Source organism: Caretta caretta, chromosome 4 (assembly GCF_965140235.1).
Source record: "Caretta caretta isolate rCarCar2 chromosome 4, rCarCar1.hap1, whole genome shotgun sequence".
Taxonomy (NCBI): domain Eukaryota; kingdom Metazoa; phylum Chordata; order Testudines; family Cheloniidae; genus Caretta; species Caretta caretta.
Window position 1 is genome coordinate 6,959,091 of NC_134209.1, and position 25,124 is coordinate 6,984,214.

At 51.3% G+C, this 25,124-nt stretch overlaps 1 protein-coding gene across 1 annotated transcript; it reads left to right on the plus strand.

The window, feature by feature from the left end:
* The first annotated feature begins 6,648 nt into the window (after positions 1-6,648).
* Positions 6,649-19,719, plus strand: LOC142071979 (class I histocompatibility antigen, F10 alpha chain-like). The gene is made up of 7 exons (XM_075128234.1): positions 6,649-6,683; positions 8,245-8,555; positions 10,184-10,459; positions 12,700-12,801; positions 13,219-13,251; positions 16,537-16,578; positions 17,146-19,719. Exons 1-7 carry the CDS (start codon positions 6,649-6,651, stop codon positions 17,148-17,150), a joined length of 804 nt encoding a protein of 267 aa, XP_074984335.1. The 3' UTR covers positions 17,151-19,719.
* The last annotated feature ends 5,405 nt before the right edge of the window (positions 19,720-25,124 follow it).

Consider the following 25,124-nt stretch of genomic DNA (forward strand, 5'->3'; position numbering starts at 1 on the left):
TATTTTTTGGTGATCCTTCCGTTCAGTTTGAACTGAATTAGCTCATGATTGCTCGAACCAAGATTGTCCCCTACAACCATTTCTTCTAGGAGGTCCTCACTTCTCACCAAAACCAAATCTAGAATGGCACCCCCTCTTGTCGGTTCAGCAACTACTTGTTGAAGGAATCCATCAGCTATCACATCTAGGAACATCTGAGCCCGATTATTATTACTAGCACTCGTCCTCCAATCTAGATCTGGGAAGTTAATGTCTCCCATGATCACGCAGTTTCCATTCGTATTTACTTCATTAAAAACATTAAAGAGGGCTCGATCCATATCCACATTAGATCCCGGCGTTCTCTAGCAGACTCCAAGTACTATCCCAGGGGAGTCTCGAGTAGTTCTCTTCCCCAGCGTCATTTTTGCCCAGACGGACTCTGTCTTATCCATTCCATCGCTGATTTCTTTACATTCTACCTCCTCATTGATAGACAATGCTACTCCACCACCTTTACCTTTATTTCAGTCTTTCCTAAACAGCACATACCCTTCAATACCCGTAGTCCAGTCATGACGACTATTCCACCCTGTTTCTGTTATCCTGAGAATATCTGGTTTCACTTCCTGCACCAGTACCTCTAGTTCCTCCATTTTGTTACCAAGGCTCCTCGCATTAGTGTACAAACATCTTCATTTTTGCTGTTTGGCCTCCCTCACCTTCTTTACCCAATGAGGCACGGTCATTCTACAGCCAGTAGAACCTATTAGACTGGTATCCACACTGCCTTCCTCCTTATAGCCATTCTCCTACCCAAGGCTGTATCCTTTCTTACTTTGTTTTCTTCCCTCTCAAGGCTAAAATCCGGCGTGGAGATTACCTGGACATCCCCTAACCAACCATCTCCCCCAGATTCCGAGTTTAAAGCTCTCTTAATCAGTTGTGCCAGCCTCCATCCTAGAAGTCTATTTCTTTCCCTACTCAGATGAAGTCCATCCTGAGAGAACTGTCCTCTGTCCATGAATGCCTCCCAGTGGCCATACATCCCAAAGCCCTCCTTCTAGCACCACTGCCTGAGCCATCTGTTGACAGTCACAATCTTGTCACGCCTTTGTTGCCCTTCTCCAGGAACAGGCAAAATCCCACTACAGATCACCTGAGCCTCGATTTCCTTAAGCGTCTTCCCCAGCCTAGCACAGTCTCCCTTAATCCTTTCCAGCGAGAATCTAGCTGTATCATTTGTTCCCACATGAAGGATAATTAGGGGATTCTTTCCCGTTCCCTTTAGGATCCTTTTCAACCTCACATCTACATCCCGTATCTTAGCACCTGAAAGACAGCACACCCTTCTATTCTCTGGATCAGCTCTGGTTACAGGCCTGTCTTGTCTTCTCAGTAAAGAGTCCCTGATCACATAGCCCTGCCTTTCCCTGGTGATGATGCTGTTCTCCAGTCTATCCCCTGTTCCCTCTGGCTGCAAGTTCTTTCCATTCCTATTCTCCCTTGTAATCCTCTTCTACCCATCCTGTATCCTCCTGGGGCTCATATTTGGTGTAGTCTCCATTGACTCTTCCCCTTTTCCTATAGGACTAGCCACTCTTCTCTTCCTCCTTGCCCCTCCACCTTCAGTGACTACCTGTTGAGCCCCTTCTTCATTTTCCAACTCTCAAAACCTATTCCTGAGCTCTATTTCTCCTTCACGAGCCCGTCTTTTCCTCTGCCTGGTTCTTGTAGTCACATGCTTCCACTGACCACTTCCCTCACCCAGCAGTCTCCCCTCAGAATTCCTCAGTCCTGCTTCCATCTGCAAGTCTGAGCTTTTCCCTTCAGATACCTCATGTCTTTGCTCCATCATCTGCTCAAACCCCTTTCTAAACTCAACCAGACTTTCCACCTGCATCTCCAAACCTCAGATCTTCTCCTCCATCAGCTCAAGCAGACGGCATTTCATGCAGACAAAACTCTTACCAGGTCCCCCCTCCTGGATCATGGACATACGGCAGCTTCCACAGCCAGTCATCTCCATTGTGTCTTCCACGACATGAGTCACTCCCACCGCTGCCTCTGTGTCTGTCATCACCTTCCCACCTAAATCCTGTTCACCTGGGAAACACCCAAACCCCACCCCCCACAGCAACAACAAACCCCAAACAAGCACCACAAGACAAACTCCCCCTCAGACTCCCCTGTTTACAGCCCTGTTTGCTGGCTCCTGTGCCACGGCCTGACTGGCTGGCTCCCTTCATAGGACCCCGAGTCAGAGAAGCCCCGGCCCCAAATCAGGGATCAACTTCTCTCCCAGCACAAAGCCCCCACAAGCCTCGACACGTACACATAATCCCAACACACAACCGAATACCAACACCTTCTCCCCCACACCATTCACAGCTGTTGGTGGGTCTTGGGGAAACCCTGGTGCACCAGCGGGGGCGGGTGTCTGATGGGGTGGGTGGGACAGCGGGGGGCGGGGAGGGGGCCCAGCTGGGAGGTGGAGGGGTCTGTGTGGTGCGAGCTGTGGGAGGGTAGGGGATGGATTGGTGCTGTGGGAGGAGGAGAGGGGGGTTGTGGACAGGGGGCGATTGGGTTGTCGGGATGGGGACTGGGTCTGGCAGGGATGTGGGGGAGGGAGAGGCTATAGGGGACCTGGATCGGGGACTTGGGTCAATGGCATGGCTGTGGCTGTTGGGTTGGGTTGGGTTGGGAGGGGCAGCACCATGGCAGCCCCCAGGGGGACACAGCATGGCTGTGGGGGGCTGTAGGGAGGGGAGGGGTCTGTGGGGTGGGGTGTCTCAGCTGGGTGGGGTGGCTGCGACCTGTGGGGAGCGGGGGGGGGGCAGAAGGGGGGCCGGGGGCTCTGAGCCGTTCTGGAGAGCCCCGGCCGTGCCCCTGCCGTTCCCCCCCCCACAGCCTCCGCTCCCGGCGCCGCCGGCCCATGCTCCGGGCAGCGGGGCAACGAGCCTGGCCGACCCCGGGGCTCTGTGCGGTGCGGCCCGGCGGCTGGTCCTGGGGCTCCAGGCAGCGCGGTCAGGGGGCAGGGAGCAGGGGAGGGGTGGGGTAGAGGGCAGGGGAGTTCGGGGGGGGGGGGTCAGGGGCTGGGGGGTGGATGGGGTCGGGGTGGTGAGAGGGCGGGGAACAGGGGGTTGAATGGCAGCGGGAGGTCCCAGGGCGGTCAAGGAGAAGGGGTGGTTGGATGGGGCAGAAGGACGGATGGCAGACAGGAAGGAGGGGGGGGTTGGATGGGGCAGTGTGGGGCTGTTAGGGGCAGGGGGATCTGGAGCCCCTCAGGGAACAGAGGGGTTGGATGGGGCCGGAGGCCCGGGGCGGCCGTCCGGGGGCGAGAAGCGGGGGTCAGATGGGGGCGGGGGCCGGGCCATGTCTTGCTGTTTGAGGAGGCCCAGCCTCCCCTAACTGTCCCTCTGTACAATTTCTGAAACCCGATTCGGCATCAGGCCAAAGTTTGCCTGCCCCTGGCTTAGGGCCTGATTTATGCAAAGACCCATTGGGAGTGTGTGAACATTGCCCCATTTCTGAAACTGGAAACAACCCCCTGCACAGGGCTGGGAAAACAGAGCAGAGCTCTGGAGCCTGAACCCCCTCGTCAGAGACTGCGATGAAATCCTCTCAGGCATTGGCATCCAGACAGCAGGAGTATCTGGCTGTGTCGACTCTCTCCTCCGGCCCTGAGCGACCAGCACCCCAGCCAATGCCTGAGATGACGGGGCGTCCAGGATTTCCAGGTTTATGGATCTTGGGTATCAGATAGAAGACCCCTGGTCGGGGTTCCAGGGGCGGGTCTGTGCAGATTAGTTCTTGTGCTTTTTCAGGGAGTTTCTTGAGCAGATGGTGCAGTTTCTCTTGGTCACCTGAGTGGGATCAGAGGGGAATGGGCTGGAGAATGTGGAGTTGGAGAGCTGCCGAGCAGCCTCTTGTTCATATTCTAACCTATTCATGATGACGACAGCACCTCCTTTGTCAGCCTTTTTGATTCGGATGTCAGAGTTGTTCCTGAGGCCGTGGACGGTGTTGTGTTCTGCACGGCTGAGGTTATGGGCCAAGTGATGCTGCTTTTCCACCACTTCAGCCCGTGCTTGTCGGGTGAAGCACTTGAGTCCAGTCTGGTGTTTCGACCTTCAGGAGGATTCCACGCAGAATCCTTCTTTTTGTCGTGTTGGTAGGAAGGTCTCTGTGGATTAGTGTGTTCTTCAGAGGTGTGTTGGAAAAATTCCTTCAGTCGGAGACGTGGAAAGTAGGATTCCAGGTCACCGCAGAACTGTATCATGTTGGTGGGGGTGGAGGGGCAGAAGGAGAGGGCACACAAGATACCCACTTCCTGGACACTACAGTGTTAATAAGCAATGGTCACATAAATACCACCCTATGCTGGACCGCTGTACTTACCTACATGCCTCCAGCTTTCATCCAGACCACATCACACGATCCGTTCTCTACAGCCAAGCTCTAAGATACAACCGCATTTGCTCCAATCCCTCAGACAAAGAAAAACACCTACAGGATCTCTATCAAGCATTCTTCAAACTACAATCCCCACCTGCTGAAAGGAAGAATACCCAGAAGTCACTGACTCCAGGACAGGCTAACAAAGAAAGGAACAGAACGCCACCAGCCATCAGCTTCAGCCCCCAACTAAAAGATCTCCAGCGCAGGATCAAGGATCTACAATCTATTCTGAAGGATGATCCCTCACTCTCACAGATCTTGGGAGACAGGCCAGTCCTCGCTGACAGACAGCCCCCCAGCCTGAAGCAAATACTCACCAGCAACCACACAACAAAAACACTAACCCAGGAACCTATCCTTGCAACAAACCCATTGCCAACTCTGTCCACATATCTAGTCTAGGGACACCATCCTCGGACCTAATCACATCAGCCACACCATCAAATGTGCCCAAATACATTTGTTAGTCTCTAAGGTGCCAGAACTACTCCTCGTTTTGTTTTTGTTTTTTGCTGCTACAGACTAACACGGCTCCCACTCTGAACTAAATGATTGCATCTCTCCCCAAAATAGATCTAGAAGCACAAAGAACACCCTGGAGACCAGGCCTTTAAACGTTAGGAAACATCAGAGTTAAGGTGATGTGTACATACTTGGCGCAGTGCTGTTGTGAATGTGTGTTATGATACAGACTCACAGGTGTGGCCCTGGGGTCAATTCCCTGCCCCCCACAGCATCAATTTCCTCCAGACTCCCAAGGGAAGTGGTGCTTCCTCCATCCCTTGATGAGATGCCTTTCTGGAGTCTGCTTTGGTCCAAAACTCGCTACTGCGCCATACAGGAGGCCTGTGATGTGTAGGGGGCCAGATGAGATGATCTAAGAGTCTCTTCTGGCCTTCAAGTCTCCAAATCTCTGCAAAACCGGGTGCGGCACATTGAGCATCCTCTGATGGTTCCACGTGTGGCCTGCGTGAACCCTTGCACGACCACTGAGTGTGTGGGGGTGACCCAGGGGGAGCAGCTCAAACACGCACAGGAGCCGGCTCGGGGCAGGACATGAGCCCTGCAGGGCAGGGGTGGGGGTGGCAGTGACATCACAAGGGCCTTTTGCAGCACTCAGCTGATTGGTGAAAGGCGGTTGGGAGGCGGTGACCTCACAGAGAGTCCACGACAATGGCCAGGGAGGACAGGCTGCAGGGCAGGGGGATCTCAGAGACCCCCGGGGCTTTGCTGCAGGGAGTCTCCTTCTTGAGGTGTCTCCTTGAGGACTGAGAGAGAATTCAGGGTCTCGTATGTGAGCGCGAGGTGGAGCCTCTCTGGAGTTTTCTCCTTTCCCACTGCTCATTGAGCGAGAAGACAGACGTCCCTGTGGAGAAGGGAAGAGCCCCAGAGAGGTTTGGTACCGAGGCAGCCTGATCCGCCCGGTGCTGGCCAAATTCTCGGCATGGAAAACAGGAGGTTAAGGTGGGACAATTTTCCCCCAGCTAGGCCTTTGTCCCTTCGAGTCCTGGGGGTTTGTCTTTTTTGGTTTCCCTTTTCCTGCTTCCCTCCCTCCACTGGCGAGGAGGGGGCTGCTCTGTAGCCCTCATGGTGGGAGGCCTCCCAAAGAGATGGGACAGGAAGCGTGCTCTGAGAGTGATCCTCACCGGTGACCTGAGCCATCCCTGGGCCATCTGGGGAACCCTGAGCCCACCACCAGAGTCTCCACGCTGATTGGCTGAGCAGGGGGTCTCGTGGCAGGGAGGAGATTCAGGACTTTGTTGTTCTTGTTCAAGGCCCAGCAAATGAGCCAGAAAAATTATTTGCTTGGTGAATTTTTCTCCTTCTCGCTGCTGATTGTCTCTGAGCCGTTCCTGGTTCTCGCTGGTGTTCTCCTTCTTCTAAAAGACTTGCTGAAGAATCAGTGTGAATGGTTGTTGGTCTGTAGCTCATTCCAGGTCCGTTTATTCAGTGTGTGAAACTCCAGACTGATGGTTCGTTTGAAAATCAGGACACCCGGGTCCTGTTCCCAACTCTATCCTGACAGGTTGTGTGATGGAAGACAAGGCCCTTCGCCTTTCTCAGCCTTCGCTTCTCCCTCTGTCAGTTGGGGAGAACAATCCTCTCACACCTGCCTCCCAGTGCGGGGAGGCTGGGTGTAACTCATTCGGCCAAGCATCCGAAGTTGGTGCTTTGCCGTTCCTAGATTGAGCTGGAGGCACGGGGAAGATGGGGCAGGGAAACAGAGGGACCCTGGGGATTCTGTGAGGTCATTAAACCAGAGCAGAAGTTAGTGTGGGGGACAGATCTCCTGTACCCCTTCCCTACAGGGACATGCGGGTAATGTGAATGGAGGAGGTGGGGGACCAAGTCACCCTGAGGATCCTGCAAAATTAATACAACCAGAGCAGGAGAGAGTGGGGTATAGACACCCCGAACTCTCTCTCTTCTCCAGAATGACCCTGATTGCCAGAACTGGGGGACTCCTCAGAGAGCAGAAGAGAGCTGGAGGGGATAGACCTCTGCAATATGGACTATATGGTGGATAGAAAATTGGTCCTCGAGCCGGTTTTGTTCAATATCTTCATAAATGATCTGGAGGATGGTGTGGATTGCACCCTCAGCAAGTTTGCAGATGACTCTAAACTGGGAGGAGAGGTAGATACGCTGAAGGGTAGGGATACGATACAGAGGGACCTAGACAAATTGGAGGATTGGGCCAAAAGAAGTCTGATGAGGTTCAACAAGGACAAGTGCAGAGTCCTGCACTTAGGACGGAAGAATCCCATGCATCGCTACAGACTAGGGACCGAATGGCTAGGCAGCAGTTCTGCAGAAAAGGACCTAGGGGTTACAGTGGACGAGAAGCTGGATATGAGTCAACAGTGTGCCCTTGTTGCCAAGAAGGCCAATGGCATTTTGGGATGTATATGTAGGGGCATTGCCAGAAGATCGAGGGACGTGATCGTTCCCCTCTATTCGACATTGGTGAGGCCTCATCTGGAGTCCTCTGTCCAATTTTGGGCCCCACACTACAAGAAGGATGTGGACAAATTGGAAAGCATCCAGCGGAGGGCAACAAAAATGATTAGGGGACTGGAACACATGACTTATGAGGAGAGGCTGAGGGAACTGGGATTGTTTAGTCTGTGGAAGAGAAGAATGAGGGGGGATTTGATAGCTGCTTTCAACTACTTGAAAGGGGGTTCCAGAGAGGATGGTTCTAGACTATTCTCAGTGGTGGCAGATGACAGAACAAGGAGTAATGGTCTCAAATTGCAGTGGAGGAGGTTTAGGTTGGATATTTGGAAAAACTTTTTCACTAGGAGGATGGTGAAACACTGGAATGCGTTCCCTAGGGAGTTGGTGGAATCTCCTTCCCTAGAAGTTTTTAAGGTCAGGCTTGACAAAGCCCTGGCTAGGATGATTTAGTTGGGGATTGGTCCTGCTTTGAGCAGGGGGTTGGACTAGATGACCTCCTGAGGTCCCTTCCAACCCTGATATTCTATGATTCTATTAATATCCAGAGTACTCCCTTTGGGGTTGTGCCACCCTGCACTCCCTACAGGGAACATACAAGAACAAGCAGCAGTGAGGTGATCCTTGAAGGTTGTGAGCTCTCTATAGTGGGGGGTCTTTAGTGTACAAAGACCCAACAGATGGAGTGTGGGCCCCCTGCGGGTTTGGGTTCCCTCCTGAAAGGAGCTGGGAGGGTTTAGGACCCAGCAGCATAAGTGGGAACCCCATTTCTCAGGGGAGGGAGGGCCCAGTAGCAAGGGGAGGACCCAGTGGTCTACCTGCAATGGGGTCTTGGTGAGATTTCAGAGAGAGGCTGCTGCTGACCCTCAGCTGTGTTTCAGGGTTTCACATTATCCAGACGATATACGGCTGTGATCTCCGGGAAGACAACACCACTCAGGTGTTTTACCAGGATTCATATGATGGACGCGACTTTCTTACCTTCGATAAGGAGACCGTGACTTGGGTAGCAGCAGACATTGGGGCTCAGATCTCCAAGAGGAGGTGGGATGCTGAAGTACTTGATAACCAGCGGTGGAAACGCTACCTGGAGGAGACATGTATTCCCTGGCTAAGGAGTTCTCTAGAGTACGGGAAGGAGACTCTGCAGAGGAAAGGTAAGTTGGGGGACAAGCCCCACCCAAGAGGTCAATACAAGTTACATCTCCATTCCCCAGCCCCAGTTCCAAAATGGAGTAGGGCAGTAAGGGGCAATTCAGCGAACCTTGCACCAGGGATGGGTGGGGAAAGAACCCCTTCCCCGCCAACGCTGCTGGAAAAAAAGATAAGAAATTGAAAACGTTAAAAGCAGCTCACTGTAGAGAAGCTGATCAAATGAGCCCAAATTTGCAGCACACATTCTAGCTCTTCCCCTGGTGTGACACAGTAGTTATCAAGGCAATCTGCCAATGTGTGTGCATGTTAGAGTAATTTACTTAATTATGGAAGAGCCACCGCTTCTCTGGACACCAGCTTCATTCACCATGTAATTCTTCCTCATTCACTGTCTGCACCATCATATTTTCTTGTGTTACCCCCAGCCCCTGTGTTCCACCAATGACGGTAGCTTTGTTCTTGTTGCCTTTGTCCAAACTTCTCCCACAGTCATTTATGTGCTTTCTTCCATGCCATCCCCTACATGTGGAATTGCCCTCCCCATACTAATCTGGAAGAAGGCACCCCTTGACCTTAAAGTTTTCCCCCTCAAGACCTACCTTTGCTGCAACACCCTCTTACTTATTCCTTGATTCTTTTATCAATAAGACATCTGATAATCACACTCAAATTTATCAGAGCTTTTTCAGTGAAGATTAATCAGCACAAACATAGAAGGGAAGAGGTTAAATGCTTTACCACTCCGACTCAGGAGGACAGTTGCAGCGTAGTCTGCTTCAAAATGTTAACTCGCTATTACCCACATATGTACCTTGTGTGTTACCATGTACACACATTTCCCAGATTAGTTAGCATCATTACACACCCTAATCTTTCCCTTCCCAAACAGTTTGCACTTGCTGTTCAAAGTTACTTGAAATTTGTACCCAGTTTTTTGCAACATACTAGTTACTTATTTCTCTCAGGAACCTCAGCAGAACATTATCTTGTCAATTGCCATCTTCACAAATGCCAAGAAGTAAAAGCCATACACAGCAGTCTAATGTATATTTCAGTGCCAACGGGCTGGGAAACTGATTTTTCAACATAAGAGTAAATGCATTTGAAATCCATAATATTGGGGTAAATAGATTTGGTAACAACCTACAAGAAATTAGCCAATTAATATTAGTTAATTTGAGGGGCAATTTAGCACTGTCACTTTTTCTTTAATGGGCCCTTTCCATCTTTAATTGGTCATTTTATCTAGTTCATTTTTTTGCTCCCTGGCCAGGGCAAGATTCTTCTCTCTTTCATATCCAGGGACTGAGAGGAGATGGGCACAAACCTAGCACATGATTGACACCTGTATCTGGAGTTTAGTGAAGCCTTTCAAGGTACTTGTGTCACTGTGGTTGGGAGCAGAGGCCAGGTCAGGGACCTGGATTGGGGGTTCACCGTTGCTGATGCTGTGAATTGGGCACAGGAATTCTCTAACATGGTGGCTCTCTCTCATCAGAGGGATTCCGTCTCATGGACTTTCGTCCTCTCCCACTCCTGGGGTCTCAGAATTTCATGCTGCAAAGCTCCAGCAAAGGCTGCCTGGATTAGAGCTTGAAAATAACTAACTTCAGTTTTTTCTTTTTCCCAGTGCGCCCAACAGCTAGAGTGAGCGACAGGTCATCTCATGACGGCCTCACCACCCTCTCCTGTAAGGTCAGTGGGTTCTACCCCCGGGACATCACCGTGACCTGGCTGAGAAATGGGGAGAGCAGACAGCAAGAGACCTACTCTGAAGGCATCCTACCCAGTGGGGACGGGACCTACCAGACCTGGGTGACAATGGAGATTGATCCCAAGATCAAAGGCCATTATTCATGTCACGTGGAGCATGAAAGCCTATCAGAGCCACTCTCCGTCTCCTGGGGTAAGGCATTTGTGTGTGTGTCTCTTTTTTCCTTGTGGGAGAGGGGGAATCCGTTAAACTCAACCCCTGAAAAATTCTCATTTGGATTTCTAGGCTGAAGCTGGAATTTCCTCAGGGTCTGTGAGGCCCTGTCCCCTTTGGCCCTGTCCCTCTGCATCAAGTTCTTGTGCTGGAGTTGGGACCCACAGTGCCTGGGGCTCATGTCTTGCTCTCCAGTTTGCTGCCTCTGGGGCTGTTCGATACATCTCAGCAATACACTGTCTCTGAAGGGAGAAGATTAGTAATCGGACATTAAGGCCTGAAGGGACCATTCTAATCATCTGATCTGAGCTCCTGCATAGCCCAGGGCAGGGGGGAATCACACCAGGGACCCCAGCATCCAGTCTGGTCATCTGTGAGCAAACTAGAGCTCATCCTTCAGAAAGAGATGCCCATTCCAGATGTAAAGTCTCCAAGGGATGGAGAATTTACCACATCCCAGGGGAAGCTCAAATCTGCCCCTTATTTCCAGACAGAATTGGTCTTGCTTCAGCTTGCAGCCCGGTGTCAGAGAAAAACACAGTTCTCACTCTCAGGTTGGGTGCAGCAAGTCAGATACACTTTATTATCTCAAGCAATTGCACAGAGGGAGAGAGTGCCCTAGGACACAGGGTTTCCCACACCTAGGCAGGTCTCTCTACAGATAAACAATTAGATCAAGTATTTATACCTTTATTACAGACAATAATAAGCAACAGCTGCATATTGTTTATACATATTCCTTCATGATATCTCATTTTGCTCAATTTCTCTTATAGTCTACGTTCTATTCTTATCTAATACAAGGTCACAACAGCCTCTTTCACAGTTCTTTTCCACTCGCTTTGCACTATCCCCGCTTCTACAAATCTTGCGTTATTAAAGCTAGAGTTAGCCTGACTTCTGTTCATTTCAGAGGCCTGCATCCAAATTCCCTTTATATACTTCCACATCGGTCTCAACTTCATGCACTTGTGGTCCTGCCATGAGTGCAGGGGACGGGACTAGATGACCTCTCGAGGTCCCTTCCGGTCCTCTGATTCAGCAGGTTCTCAGAAACATGGCTCTACGGGCCCTTCATTCTTGCCCATGTGGCCAGAGAGAGAGGTTTAATGTTGGGAGCAGCTTGTTTCTGTGCGCAGTGATGCTGGAAGGAAGGTATGGCCTTGGAATGGAGCGAGGAGGCAGATTAGAGCCCTGCATCACGGGGGAGAGACTCCTATGCCCCTAGCACAAGAAAGTCTAGGAATAATTTATTACAGATGGAGCTCCCTTCCAGCCATCTTTTTGCTTGGTTAAATGGGATGTGGAAAAATGCAGCATTTGGAAGTGCAAACAATTTCTGAGAGGGCAACCTGCACCGGGACTCTCGTCAGCAGACGGTTTCACATCACGATCCTGCTGCCACGTCCCCTGCCAATTTTTGTGTCATAACCCACATTTCCTTATTCTCTTCAAAATATTTTTCTTTTTGCTGTATTATCATGTGGCTCTTTCAGACAACAGGAGAAGCTGATTAATGAAACTGAAAGTGTGTACAGAACGTGGGGTTTAACAGGTTTATATAAACCAAAAACAGTATTAATATTTCTGTCTTCCCCTCTTCACTTCCTGCCCCCTCAAAAAACATGCATTGTGTCTGTAACTCCATTCCTGGCAGGGAAATCCAGAGCTTTGAAGTCAGTTTCCAGTTTGGCACCAGATTCCCACAGTGGGACTGTGTTCCATTAGTCATGAAAGTCAGCGTTGTCAAGGGGGGTTAGGGGCTGGGAGCCAGGACTCCTGGGTTCTGTCTCTGGAAGGGGAGTTGGGGTTAGTGGGTTAGAGCAGGAGGGGCTGGAAGTCAGGATTCCTGGGGTCGATTCTTGGCCTTGCACTGCCTCATTGTGTGATCTTCAGCAAGTCTCCCCCCTTTCCCGTGTAGGGATGATACTGACATCCATGCTCTCCCACAGTTCTGAGGATTGGTTAATGTTATAAAAGTCTTCGAGTTTAAGTGCTAAATATTTATTATGACTGGAAGTGGTAGAGACTGTATCCAGGACTTCCTATGGTGGGGTGCAATGCATGGTGGTTGCACTGGAAGGGGTGGAGGGTTGCAGGACTCAGCCCTAACTTGGGGAGCTGACTGACGGATCCCTGCAGTGGGATGAAAGGGGGATTTTAGTGGTGCGGGGGAAGGAGATTTTTCCCCATTGATCATTCTTTCCATTCCATTTCAGAACCAAATAACAATCTGATTCCCACTGTGGCTGGAGTTATCACTGCAGCTGTCCTGATTGGTGTAATAATCGGAGTAGTCGTCTGGAAAAAGAAACGCCCAGGTAAAGAGCCTGGGATGGGGGGATTCTCTGGACTTGCTGGGCCCTGCACACCCGCCTAAGGGCAACAGCAGTTCAGGAGCCTGTGTCAGTCCGGTGTAACTGCCCCATTGCGGGACTGAGCTAATGACCCCCAATGGGAGCTGCTGGAGGGCCAGACCCAGAAACTGGGTGCGGGTTACAGTTTATATGGGGCTAGGTTTTCCATAGAGCTCAGCACCCAGTGCACCGAGGTCTGTGGAAACTGTCTCATTGTGTCTTTCTCTCCTGCCAATTGTGAGCGCCTGGGACCTTGAGTCCATTACTGAGCACCAGGGGGCTGTGCTGGGCCAGGGGCCCGGTTTCTGAGCTGTGGACACAGATCAGAGTCAGTTCCTGCCTTGGGAGCTGCGTTCACTGAAATTTGCCTTCTCTCTGCAGGGAAGAAGGGAGATGGCTATGCTGTAGCTCAGGGTAAGTGACAAGAGACCCATCACCTCTTTTCAAGTGGCTATCTCTGAACGGCCATCAGTATTTGCTTGTGGATTTTAGCCTGGAGCCACTGACAGGAGATCCTCGCTCCCACTCATAGGCCTTGTCTACACTGAGGATTTTAGGGAAATCTCCAACTATTGCTCTTGTACCATAGAATCGTAGGACCGGAAGGGACCTTGAGAGGACACCTCGTCCTGTTCCCTGCACTCATGGCAGGACTAGGTACTATCTAGACCATCCCTGAGTAACCTGCTCTTAAAACCCTCCAATGAGGGAGATTCCACAACCTCTCTAGGCAATTTATTCCAGTGCTTAACCACCTCTTCCAGTCCTCTCTCCCATCTTTCATGACTTTTCAGAGCTATTGACTCAGATATCTCCTCTCTCAGTTCCTTGACTATTCTAGGATGCTCTTCATCAGGCCTTGGTGACTTGAAGACCTCTAACTTGTCTAAATATTTTTTGACTTGTTCTTTCCCTATTTTAGCCTCAGATTCTACCTCAATTTCACTGGTGTTCACTATGTCAGACATCCAATCGCTATGACACGTTTGGGTGAAAACTGAAACAAAAAAATCATTTAGCCCTTTTCCCATTTTCACATGTTCTGTTATTGTCTTTCCTTCCTCATTGTCTAATGGGCCTACCCTGTCCTTAGTCTTCCTCTTGCTTCTAATGTATTTGTAGAATGTTTTCTTGTTACCTTTTGTGTCTCTAGCTAGTTTGATCTCATTATGCACCTTGGACTTTCCAATTTTCTCCCTACATACTTGTGTTATTTGTTTACAGTTTTTCTTTGTAGTTTGATCTAGCTTCCACTTTGTGTCGGACACTCTTTTGATTTTTAGATCATTGAAGATCTCCTGGTTAAGCCAGCGTGGTCTCTTGCCATCCTTCATTTCTTTCCTGTGCAGTGGGATAATTTGCACTTGTGCTCTTGATAATGTCTCCTTGAGAACTTTTCAACTCTCCTGAACTGTTTTTCCCCTTAGACTTGCTTCCCATGGGATCTTACCTTAGCAAACTCAGGGAGCTGCTAAAGTCTGCCTTCTTGAAATCCATTATTTTATTGTGTTGTTTTCCCTCCTACCATTCTTTAGAATCATGAATTCTGTCATTTCATGATCACATTCACCCAAGCTTCCTTCCACTTTCAAATTCTCAACCAGTTCCTCCCTATTTGTCAAAGCCAAATCTAGAACATCCTCTCCCCTAATAGCTTTCTCCACATTCTGAAAGAAAAAGTGTCTCCAATACATTCCAAGAACTTGTTGGATAATCTGTGCCCTGCTGTGTTGTTTTCCCAGCAGAGGTCTTCTTCAGTAGTGTAGAGTGGCTGTAGACACATGTTCTCTAACCTTGCTCCGAGGAAGTCCTAGATGATACAAGGGTTAAAAACACCTGAACCCCATCTCCTCAATTGCTCCACCCCTGCTCTCTCTGGTGGAACTGCATGGCTTGCGGGCATGGGTCCCAATTTTAGTAGTGTAGACAAGGCGATAGTCAGGAATGTATATGGTGGTTTTGGGCTGAATTATTATCCCCCTAGAGCTGTGCTGTGTGTGGCTGAGTGTGACCCTGAAGGTGTCTGACCTGCTTTTAATGTTACACTTTTGACTTACCTGAAAGTTGGTTTGGTGCTTGTGAAATCTGGGCCTGATCCAAAGCCCGTTGAAGCCAATGGGAGTCTTTCCACTGACTTCAGATCAGCACCACTCTGTTGCCTCGATGACCACGTGTTCAAATCCCCTCCTCAATTGTCTCCTGTAATTAGCTTTACCAACAGGACCAAGACTAAAAATTATGGGAAATATTTACATACGTTATTGACTGCATCTGAGGCCCTCTAATGTCTGGTATGAAGAGCCAGTATAAAGTGCACAGATCTGCCGGGCCCTGCTAGGGTGTAGTCATCCAGCTCTCTCTCTATGCTCTCAGGGGTCCCCCAGCAGGTAACGGAGGGGGTTTGAGAAGTGCCAACAAAACCTCCGCAGAGCACCACCCTTCCTCCTGCAGCTGGCCCTCAGTCATTCCTCCCTCCCTCCTCCTCGTTACTCCAGAAGAACAGAAATTCACATGCAAGAGCTTTGTTAATGGGGAGTTAAGGTGGCAGGTGCTCAGCCCTGCCCTGGGCTCCCTGTGTCCTTTCAGAATGGGAGTGTTTAATTCCCAGAAGTCAAAGGTTGGCAAACCAGGATATGTAGAGGTATTATGGCCAAATTCACAGCCATAAAAAACGCATCACGGACCATGAAATCTATACAGATTTCACAGGGGAGAACAGCATTTCTCTAACTGGGGGTCCAGACCCAGAAGAGGGTTGTGGGGGGAGGAGGGGGTTTACAAGGTTATTGGAGGGGATCACAGAATTGCCACCCTTACTTTTGTGCTGCCTTCAGAGCTGGGGAGCCAGAGAACGGTGTCTGCTGGCCAGGCACCCAGCCCTGAAGGCAGTGCCCCCCCAGCAGCACCCTAGACGTAAGGGTGGCAATGCTGTGACCCATCGACAATAACCTTGCTGCCCCCCCAGCCGCTTTTTGGGTCAGGACCCTACAGGTACAACACTGTGAAATTTCAGATTTAAATAGCTGAAATGATGAAAATGACAATTTTTTACATCCTGTGACTGACATTGACCAAAACAGACCGTGAATTTGGTACGGTCTTAATTATGATGCGTCCCACGCAACTCAAACTCTGCCCCAGTGGGTCTGGGAATAGGAACAAGGAATAGACCAGCACCATGCCAAACCAAACTTGTCCTTGTCTGTGTGCCCAGCACCGCCCCAAATCTGCATTCCTCTTCATACCGTCCACACTGTTTGGTGCAGCGCCATTGATTAAGGCGGGAATTGCTGTTCATTGGCAGGGGGAGGGTGACGTCTGTGGTCTGCGTGAGGGACCCCTCTGGGCACAGACCAAAGGAGGCAGAGTTGAGGTTGTTTAGCAGGAGTATCCTTAGCCCAGCATCTCCTGCTTTGCCCGCCGTTGAATGTTGAGTAGTCTGGGCTCCCGTTCTGACGAGGCATGAAGAGCACAGAGCAGTGCTGTCCCCCTGCAGTGGTGACGTTTTTTGCACGTGAATAATGGAAATCCTGGGCAGCTGCCCTGTAGACTGATCTGTGCACCACCCAGCTCACTGCTCGGGAAGAGTGAGGTGATGACTGTTCCCTTTGGATAGGAGTCCCCGTATCTACTAACTACGCTGAAACCCTGCCTTGTGAGAGACGCTAATATACTCTCTTCTCCTCCTCCTCTGCACAGCAAACGACCAAGGATCTAGTGGTTCTGACCTATCTGCCCAGGGTAAGTGAGGGGGGCTCTAACCTAGGGGTTCACTGCTCTCACTGAGGCCTCTGGAGAGAGAGACCCAGTCCAAGTCATTGGACCCTGAGTCTCCCTGGCCCGTCCCCTCTAGCAAACCAGCCCCAAGGAGCAGAACAGGGGAGTTTGGGATCTCTTATTTCCCTTTTATTCACACTGGGGGTGCAGGAACAGGTTTGCAGCCAAATCCCCCTTGTTTTCGCTGCGATGACTTTAGGTGTGAAAGACGCTAGTGAGAGGGATTTCTCTGTGGCTGCTGGTACAGCGTGGGCTGAGCTCAGCTTTTGCAAGGATAACTCCAGCTGCTTCAGAGAACAGTCTCCAGTGCACTGCAGGGAGGAAGCAGCAGGGACAGAGCCCAGCCCTTGGGGCTCCAGGAACCCAGGTCTCTGACCCTGGAGCTACAAGCTTTGTCAGCGGGGTTAGAGATTTTGTCCACTGAACCCTGCAGCCACTAGGGCGACCGCCCCGACCGCAGCCTGCACTGTCATTGCAAAACATGATGGCAGGTTCCCTTTGACAGATGTTGCCTGTGTTTAACTTCTGCAGCTTAACTGAGCCTGGTGGAGTCCGTGCCACGGCCTGAGGGGACCCCCGAGAGAAAGACGGATGAGCTCTGCTCTGTCTCCCTACAAGAACCAGTCAACCCCTCCCTAGCTTTTCTCTGGCAATTGGAGGGTCCCGTGTGGGATTTCTGGCCTCGTCTCTCTGCTCACTGAACCATGTTTTGCTTTTCAGGTGTCATAGTTTTCTGTAATAATGTTTTATTTGCACAAAATAATTTCCAACATTTTAATGGATAAAATCTCTGTTAGTCAGAGTTCAGCGTTTGCCCCATTCAGTGTGGGCACGCCGTCCTCTGGCTGCGCGGTGCGGTGAGCTAGGTCTGTCAGCAGTAACTGCTTGTGCGTCTGTGGTGGGGACGGCTTTTTTTCCTGCCGAATTTCATGATTATAACACGGTAAATGGCCGGGTCTACTCGCAGCTGTTCGCGCTGCTGCCATCATCAGCTGCGGACGTCTGTTGGACAGGAATAAGTGTCTGCGTTTAGTTTGTAAGTGCCTCTAATGTCCTTTTCACCATTCATAGAGCCATAGAAATGCTCGGCTACAAGGGCCCTCAAGAGGTCATCAAGTCCAGCCCCAATCTCAGGCAGCACCAAGTTAACCTAGACCATCCCTGACAGGTGTTTGTCCAACCTGTCCTTAAAAACCTCCAACGACGGGGATTCCACATCCTCTCTAGGCAACCTGTGTGACGAAGTGGGGATTTTCCTAACGTTGCGTATGTATACTGTGTGCCTCAGTTTCCCCCGTGTGCTGCATGTCTAACCCAGGTGGGAGGTGGGGTGTCTGTTGTTGTAGAGGACCAGGTGTGACCCAGTCTAGCAGCCTGGACCCCAGACCATGGCCTGGGCACTTTGTAACTTAGCGACTGATGGACCTGAAGGCCCATCCCAACTTGGAGCCAGCCAGTTATGGGCAGCGGAGAGAACAGAGAGCTGAAGAGAGAGTCACCTGGAGACCTGTTTGCCCGGGAAAGAAGACAGATGGAAGTGGGGCCTTGGAGGTGATATGGGGTGGGCCGCAGAAAGGAGGATTCACTTCTGGTCGGGGAACAAAGAGCGGCCTGAGCCCACCTGGATGGGGACAGACCCAGATGGACGCCCCTGAGAATGTCTTGTGCTGTGCTCCAGACGTACAATAAACCCTTCTGTGCTGCGCTGGCTGAGAATCGCTGCAGGCTCGAGAGAGGCAGGCATGCTGGAGGCTCAGACGGGCGGTACTGGGAGGCGGAGGAGAAGCCGACAGCTTAAACCCTGAGCAAAGAGTGTGACCTCGTGTAGGGTCAATACTCTGAAAGGCCGGTTCCCCCCAGGGGCCATACGGAGCCAAGAGGGCACTGGCCTGTGAGTCTGTGACAACCTGTCCCACAGTGAACTGTCCTTAGAGCTAGAGAGTTTTCCTAATGTCTAACCTAAATCCCCCGTCTCCTACTATCAGTGCACCTGGAGAACACTCGATCACCGTCCTCTTCAGAGCAGCCCTTAATGCCGGGGTAGATCATTATTTTTTGTCAAGGTCCAAATTTCTTGGTCAAGATATAGCCACGGTCCAGACTCAAGAGAAATATTTCTCACACCACAACTGCCCCTGTTCAACCAACACCTGCAGTGCTGTGAAATGTGCCCAGGGCCTATATTGTTTCTATTCTTAGTGCATTAAATGAAAAATAAAATCAAGCCATGGTATAGCCTAAAAATAACCTCCAAGAAAGATAACAAGGAGTCTGGTGGCACCTTAAAGACTAACCGATTTGTTTGGGCATAAGCTTTCATGGGCCCACGAAAGCTTATGGCCAAATAAATCGGTTAGTCTTCTTGGAGACCCCAGGGCATGGCCACTAGTTAAGTCGAGGGGATGGAAGGCCATAAGGGTCGAGGAAGTCTCCCTGCTGAAGGCCGAAGGGCTTCTTCTCAACCCCCCTTAATAGAATTCAGGCCTGGCTGGTTTGTGTAAGCTCTTTTGCTCTTAAAACAATGTTGCAGCCGCAGATAATGCCTCAGAGTGTAAGGTTTGCTGACGCCAAGTTAAAGATAATAGGAGAGAGAACTACAAGGCCAGGCAGGACGTGCTGGTTGTTTAAGTTGCTAGGAATGCTTGTTAGCGGTTGCAGGAAATAAACATTGTTGTAACCCATATAAGGAAGGCAGAGTATTTGTGTAAAGTTTTAATTGGCTGATGTGTAGTGCAGTAGCATTAAGGGATATAAAAGTGTGTGTAATGACCTGCTCTGGGTGCAGGATTTGAGATTCTATTCTCCCTGCACCTTGTTTGCAGCTGCACATAAACTTTTCTGCTTCTCCACCCCGTTGTGATTATTGAGTGACGCACACCGGGTAACGAACCCCTGCTGTTGTTTGGCCTCTGGGCACTGGGTGCTGGCAACAGTCTTTAAGGTGCCATCGGACTCCTCGTTGTTTTTGGGGATACAGACTAACACGGCTCCCCCCTGATACTTGTCTCCAAGAAAGATGTAATTTATCTGAACCGTTGAGAAAGTGTTTAGAAAAATGTCAAATAGATGCAACTATTAGCATTAAAAATACTTTCAGGCAACAGGTTTAAGTTTTGTGTGAGTTTTGTCAAATCCGGTTATTGTAGGTGTATCTGCATAGAGAGAGAGAAACAGATTCAAAACTTTTTCAGCCGTTTGTGGTTTATTTACCATCAGTATCAGAGTTTGAAAGAAACACTTAGTACACCTGAACTCTTCATCTTTTATGATTCAAGCCTTTCCACTAACAAACTCCCACCCACCACCACTCCCAGATCCTTCTCAGCACCGCTGCTGCCGAGCCACTTTGCCTCATTCTGTATTTGTGCATCTGGTTTTCCTTCCCTACGTGGCGCACCTCACATTGGTCTTTGTTGAATTTCATTTTGTCGTCTGTTGCCCAGTTCTCCAGTTTATCCAAGTCCCTCTGAATTTTAGCTCTATCCTCCAAAGTGCTGGCAACCTCCTTCCCCCCACCCCGCAGCTTTGTGTCATCTGCAGCATTGATCAGTCTGCTCTCTGTACCTACATCCAGGTCATTAATAACGATGTTAAACGCTGGAGCCAGAACAGATCCCTGGGGAACCCCACTTAAGACCACCTCTTTTGCCCTCACAGTTTACAGCTCTCTCCTCCCCCTCGGGGTGCAGTGACCCTCTACGGGTTAACAGGACCTTTTTCCAGTGAAAGAGCCTTTATCACACTGTGAATATTCTGAAACATGTACATGTATTTGTTAGCAATCAGCAGCTGATCAGCAGAATGCACTCACCGAGCATCTAATGCTCACCACTCCCAATAAAGCAGACAGACCTCTCCTAATGGCCAGTCAGCGTTGTGTCATCTGGGGCTCTGGCTTCTCCACAGTCTGGTCATGCAAGGGATAAAAATCCTAGCTGTTCCGGCCTTGAGCCGAATCCCCGAGTTACGTTCCAATGAGCTTGTTTTCTCACCCTCCGGATCGAGTTAAAATGAGAGTTCTTCTTACAATACCTTCTTCGCCAAGTGTTTTACTCAAAGCATGACTAGACGTCTCACCAATCATAACCCCTCATGGGCTAAAGCAATTTCTCTAGCAACAGCAAAACCTTATAATTTCTGCTTATCAGCAGAAGCAACTTTTAACTCAAACTCCCACGGGCGCCCAGTCAGAGCCTTGCAGACACGCCAGGGCAGCGGGTCCGTCCTCCCTCCCGGTCCAGTCGCTCTGTGACGTTCCTGGGTCTGTCCCGGGGAGTGATGCTGCAGCTGCCCCTGGCATTCCTCCCTGCGCTCAGGAGCACATCAGGGGAGCTGCCTTGTTCCTTCCCCCGTCGTGGGGCTGCCTGGACCCACCGCAGGCTGGGGAGGGCGGCAGGTGAGAGGCACAGATGGCCTGGAGACCCCTCTCTGACCAGCCTCCACAGACTGGGCCAAGCCCCTCTGCCTGTCCCATGCAGCCTGCAGGGCTTGCTGGGTTTAACTCTCACCTCCGGGGTGAGACTGGATCGTACCACAGTGTAACGGGGACGTGCTGGTGGCTCCTCCCTGGGGAATTTGGGTGCTTGGTGCCCAGGGTTCATCTCTCCTGGTGGCAGAGAGCACAGGAGCAGCCAGTGCAAACTTTATAGCCTTCCCCTCTGCTCATGGGTGGCTGGGCTTAAAGATGCCTCTGAACCAGGCACCTTCACCCAAAAGGGAGCTGATTCCTGGCCCATCGCAGGGCGTGAGCTGGCATCAAACAGCTCACTCTGGGCAGGGCCTTGTACCCTTACTACCCCTATTTCTCCAGAGTTGAAAGGTCAAAAACCCCCTCAAATCTTCCTTTAAGAGATGAATAGTGTCTGAGCTGCGTGGACAGTGATTTGCACTAGTTGGTGTGGGGATGGGGGGGCCTGGTGTTGGTTGGGGAGCTCCCTGTCCATATCCCCCACCCCGGAGCCCACTCCAGGCTCATCCATACCCCCCTGCGGTCTCCCAGGAGCTGGGGCTGCCTCCTCTCTGCGTGATGAGTTCCCTTCTTGTTGGAGGGCTCTTGCAGCTGCTGTGATCCGGTGTAGTTTCACTCTGTTGTGGCTGTGAGGACGACTGTGCCGGTGTCAGGCAGCCCAGGGGCTCTGGGTGAGGGAGCGGCTGACAGGGGATGTTTTGATCTAGAACCCGAGTTTTCCAACTTCACAGCACCATGACGCCTTTCTGACAACAAAAATTACGACATGTCCCCAGGAGGGGGGGCCGAAGTCCAAGCCCGCCTGAGCCCCACTGCTCTGGTTCCGGGGGTCGAAGCCCCAAGGCTGCAGCCCTAGGCAGGGGTCCTGTAACATGAGCCCCCTCACCGAAGCCCTCAGGCACGTCTAAGCCAGCCTGGTGACCCCACTAAAATGGGTTCACGGCCCACTTTGGGGTCACAACCCACAGTTTGAGACCCACTGATCTAGAAAGTTAAAATGTTTCTACTGGTACCTAATGGGCAGCTGCCCTTAATGATTTTATAAAAGAGAATGTTTTACATAGTCTATTCTTATATGTCCGTAGTAGCCATGAAATACAAGAAACCATGTAAAAATAATCTTCTAAAATAACTAAACGAAACTTCAAAAGTATATTTTCTAAAATGATTTTTTTTTCTTTTTTTTTTAATTCTCTCTCATTGGCAGTTTCAAAAAAAATTGTTTTCATTCTGAATTGGATCAAAAGCAAATTTCAATATGTTAAAATTCCCCCTAAAATAGAAATTCCAGGATCTGACCAGCTCCCCCCATAATTCCTGCCTCCCAGCCCCCATTATAACACGGCTTTTGCCTTCATTATCACAGCCAATGCTGGTCAAACTGTAATGCAACTAAGACAGTTTAATAGCGCCTGAAACCAGGGATAGTCTGTTCTGTGTTTGTACAGCGCCGAGCGCAGCGGGACCCTGGTTCATGCCCATGGCCCCGATGGTAAACACAGGATAAAGGACAGTTCTGTGGGCAGAGGGATCTGGACTGCGGGGAGGGGGGTGTGAGGCGTCCTGGAGCCAGCAGAGGGCAGCAGCGACCTGGCAGACCTGTCCTCCAGCTCCTGTCTCCGGGGTCCTGAGTCCTGGTTCTGTCCCCAGCCTGTGCTGGAAAATGCACAAAGAGCAGGACTGACCTGCCTCTCCCGCAGTGTGATCCTCACACAGAGACTCCAGCTCCGGCCCAACAGCACGCACAGGGCAGCTGAATTTTCTGGGGGAAAATTGGCTAAATATAGGGTTCACAACCAATCATTCCTTAAAATGTCCCCTCGTGTCTCACTTTCCTAATCTAGCCTTTCTCAAAGGCCAGGTGAGCTGATCACAATGGGGCCTTCTGTCCTTAACAGCTTTGAATCTGGGGAAAGACCGGAGGGCCGGTCTTGCCCCACAGTGACTCACGTCTGGATGCCACGGTGACGGGCCCCAGGGGAAACCCCACAGCGGTCACGTTGACTCCCCCAGCCAGTGCCCCAGGGACCCCTCGTCTGGTCGCTGAGCAGGACAGCCAAGACGATGGAGCAGGCGTTCGGCCGCGCTCCGACAGGGCGAGGGGGCTCTGGGGCAGGCGTCCCTCTCCTGCACCTCCCAACCTCTCCCACTCAGCCCCGCATCCAGCTCCTCTGCCAGAGCCCAGAGGGTCGCAGCCCAAGGGGGGCGCTGTGACAGGAGGGCACCAGAGGGCTGTGGTGGCCGGGGCGCACGGTGACCTGAGAGCCCCAGAAAGGGGGGGAAGGAACCGGACGTGGCTGGATAGACTCACACTGGTGTGGGGATACCGGGAGGGGGCAGTGACATGCGGGCTCCAGAAGGGCAGATTTCTCCCACCCCAATGCTGAGCATCACCAATGGTCAAGTGCCCCTCCCCCGGCCCAGAGCAGGGGGTGATTGGGGGAGGGGGGGTTAACACGCTCCAGCGCAATGGAGGGAGCTAGGGTGGGTGGTGATGGTGGAAGGTTGACTCCCGAAATCTCCCCAACCCCCTGCACTAGCCTGTCCCTTTGGGCTGAGTAAGAAAAAGGGGGAGCCCCTGAGAGCTGGGGAGCATGGGGACCTGTCGGGTCAGAGTGTGGCCTGCAGCAGGGGACCCTGAAAACTGGGAGAATTGCAGCAGGAGGCTGAGAACTGGGAGGCTTGGACCTGTGGGGCAGAGGGAAGGGGCCTCCTGGGAGCTGTGTGGACATGGCCGGGGGCTGGGAGCTCTGGGTATAGGGAGGAGTCCCCCTGGCTCTGGGGGCACAGAGAGGGGCCTCCTGGGAGTTGGGTGGGCTGGGACCTAGAGGCACGGGGGGGGCCCTGGAAGCTGAGTGGGTGTGAGCTGGAGCACAGGGAGAGGTCCCCTGGGAGCGGGGGTGGGCTAGAAGCTGGGGGACTGGATCGGGACCCTCCAAAATTTACTGGTCTCTCTGCCCGGCAGTTTTAGTTCCCAGTCCCTTCCCTTCCCCTCCCCTCGCTTCCCAACCTGGAAGAGTCTGGCAACTTCCCGCTCCTGTTGGCTGGCCACATTCATCTTCCATTGGGCCCATGGAAAGAGGAACGGCAGGGCTGGGACCATCTGGGGTGGTGGTGGGAGGGGAAGGGGGGTGTGGCGGGTTCACTTGTAGAGCCCCCCTTGGGACTGTCACTTGATTCCTGAGCTACCACGGAGCCTAACCCTTCTGCCAGCCTGGGCACCCCTTGACTCTGCCTTGCTGAGCCAGACCCTGCAGGCCCCCTCCAGCACAGACTCTAGGGCCACACCCTCTGCCGAATTCAGACACGGAGAATCCCTCAGCCCTGGGGCGGCTCAGTTAACAGGGTCTTGCCCCAGCACCCAGTGCAGTGCCTTCCCGGGAGCCTGAACCCCAGATAAACTCGTCTCACCCTGTCTTAGTTGTACGCAGTGTGAGTTCATATTATTCGCCCTCTTTCTCCTTGTAAAGAGAGATCTGCACAGACTGCTCTCCCCCCAGGGATCAATGACTTACACTGGGATTATTAATGAACAAAAGTGATTTTATTAAGTATAAAAGGTAGGATTTCAGTGTTTATAAGAGATAACAGACAGAACAAAGGAAGTTACTAAGTAAAATAAAACAAACACAAGGCTAAACCTAATACACTAAGAAACTGGCTCCATGTAATATCTCACCCTCAAAGATGTTCCAATGAGCTTTTTTTCCACAGACTGGACGCATTTCTAGTCCGGTCCCAATCCTTCCCTGTTTAGTTTATGTTAGTTCCAGCAGACATCCTGGATGGTGAACAGGGGCTTTCTGCTGACTGGCCGCAGCTTCCCTCCTGTTTCACCCCCTTATATAGATTTGGCAAAAGGCGGGAGTCCTTATTTCAGCTTGACCCTCCCAGTTCCTTATGGAAAAGTACCTGGTTTAAGATGGATTCCAGTATCAGGTGACATGGTCACACGTCCCTGTGAGACCCCAGTCTCCATAGGTTATGGGCTAGCCCACACATCCGCAGGAAGGCTTACAGGAAAACAAAACCATTCACAACT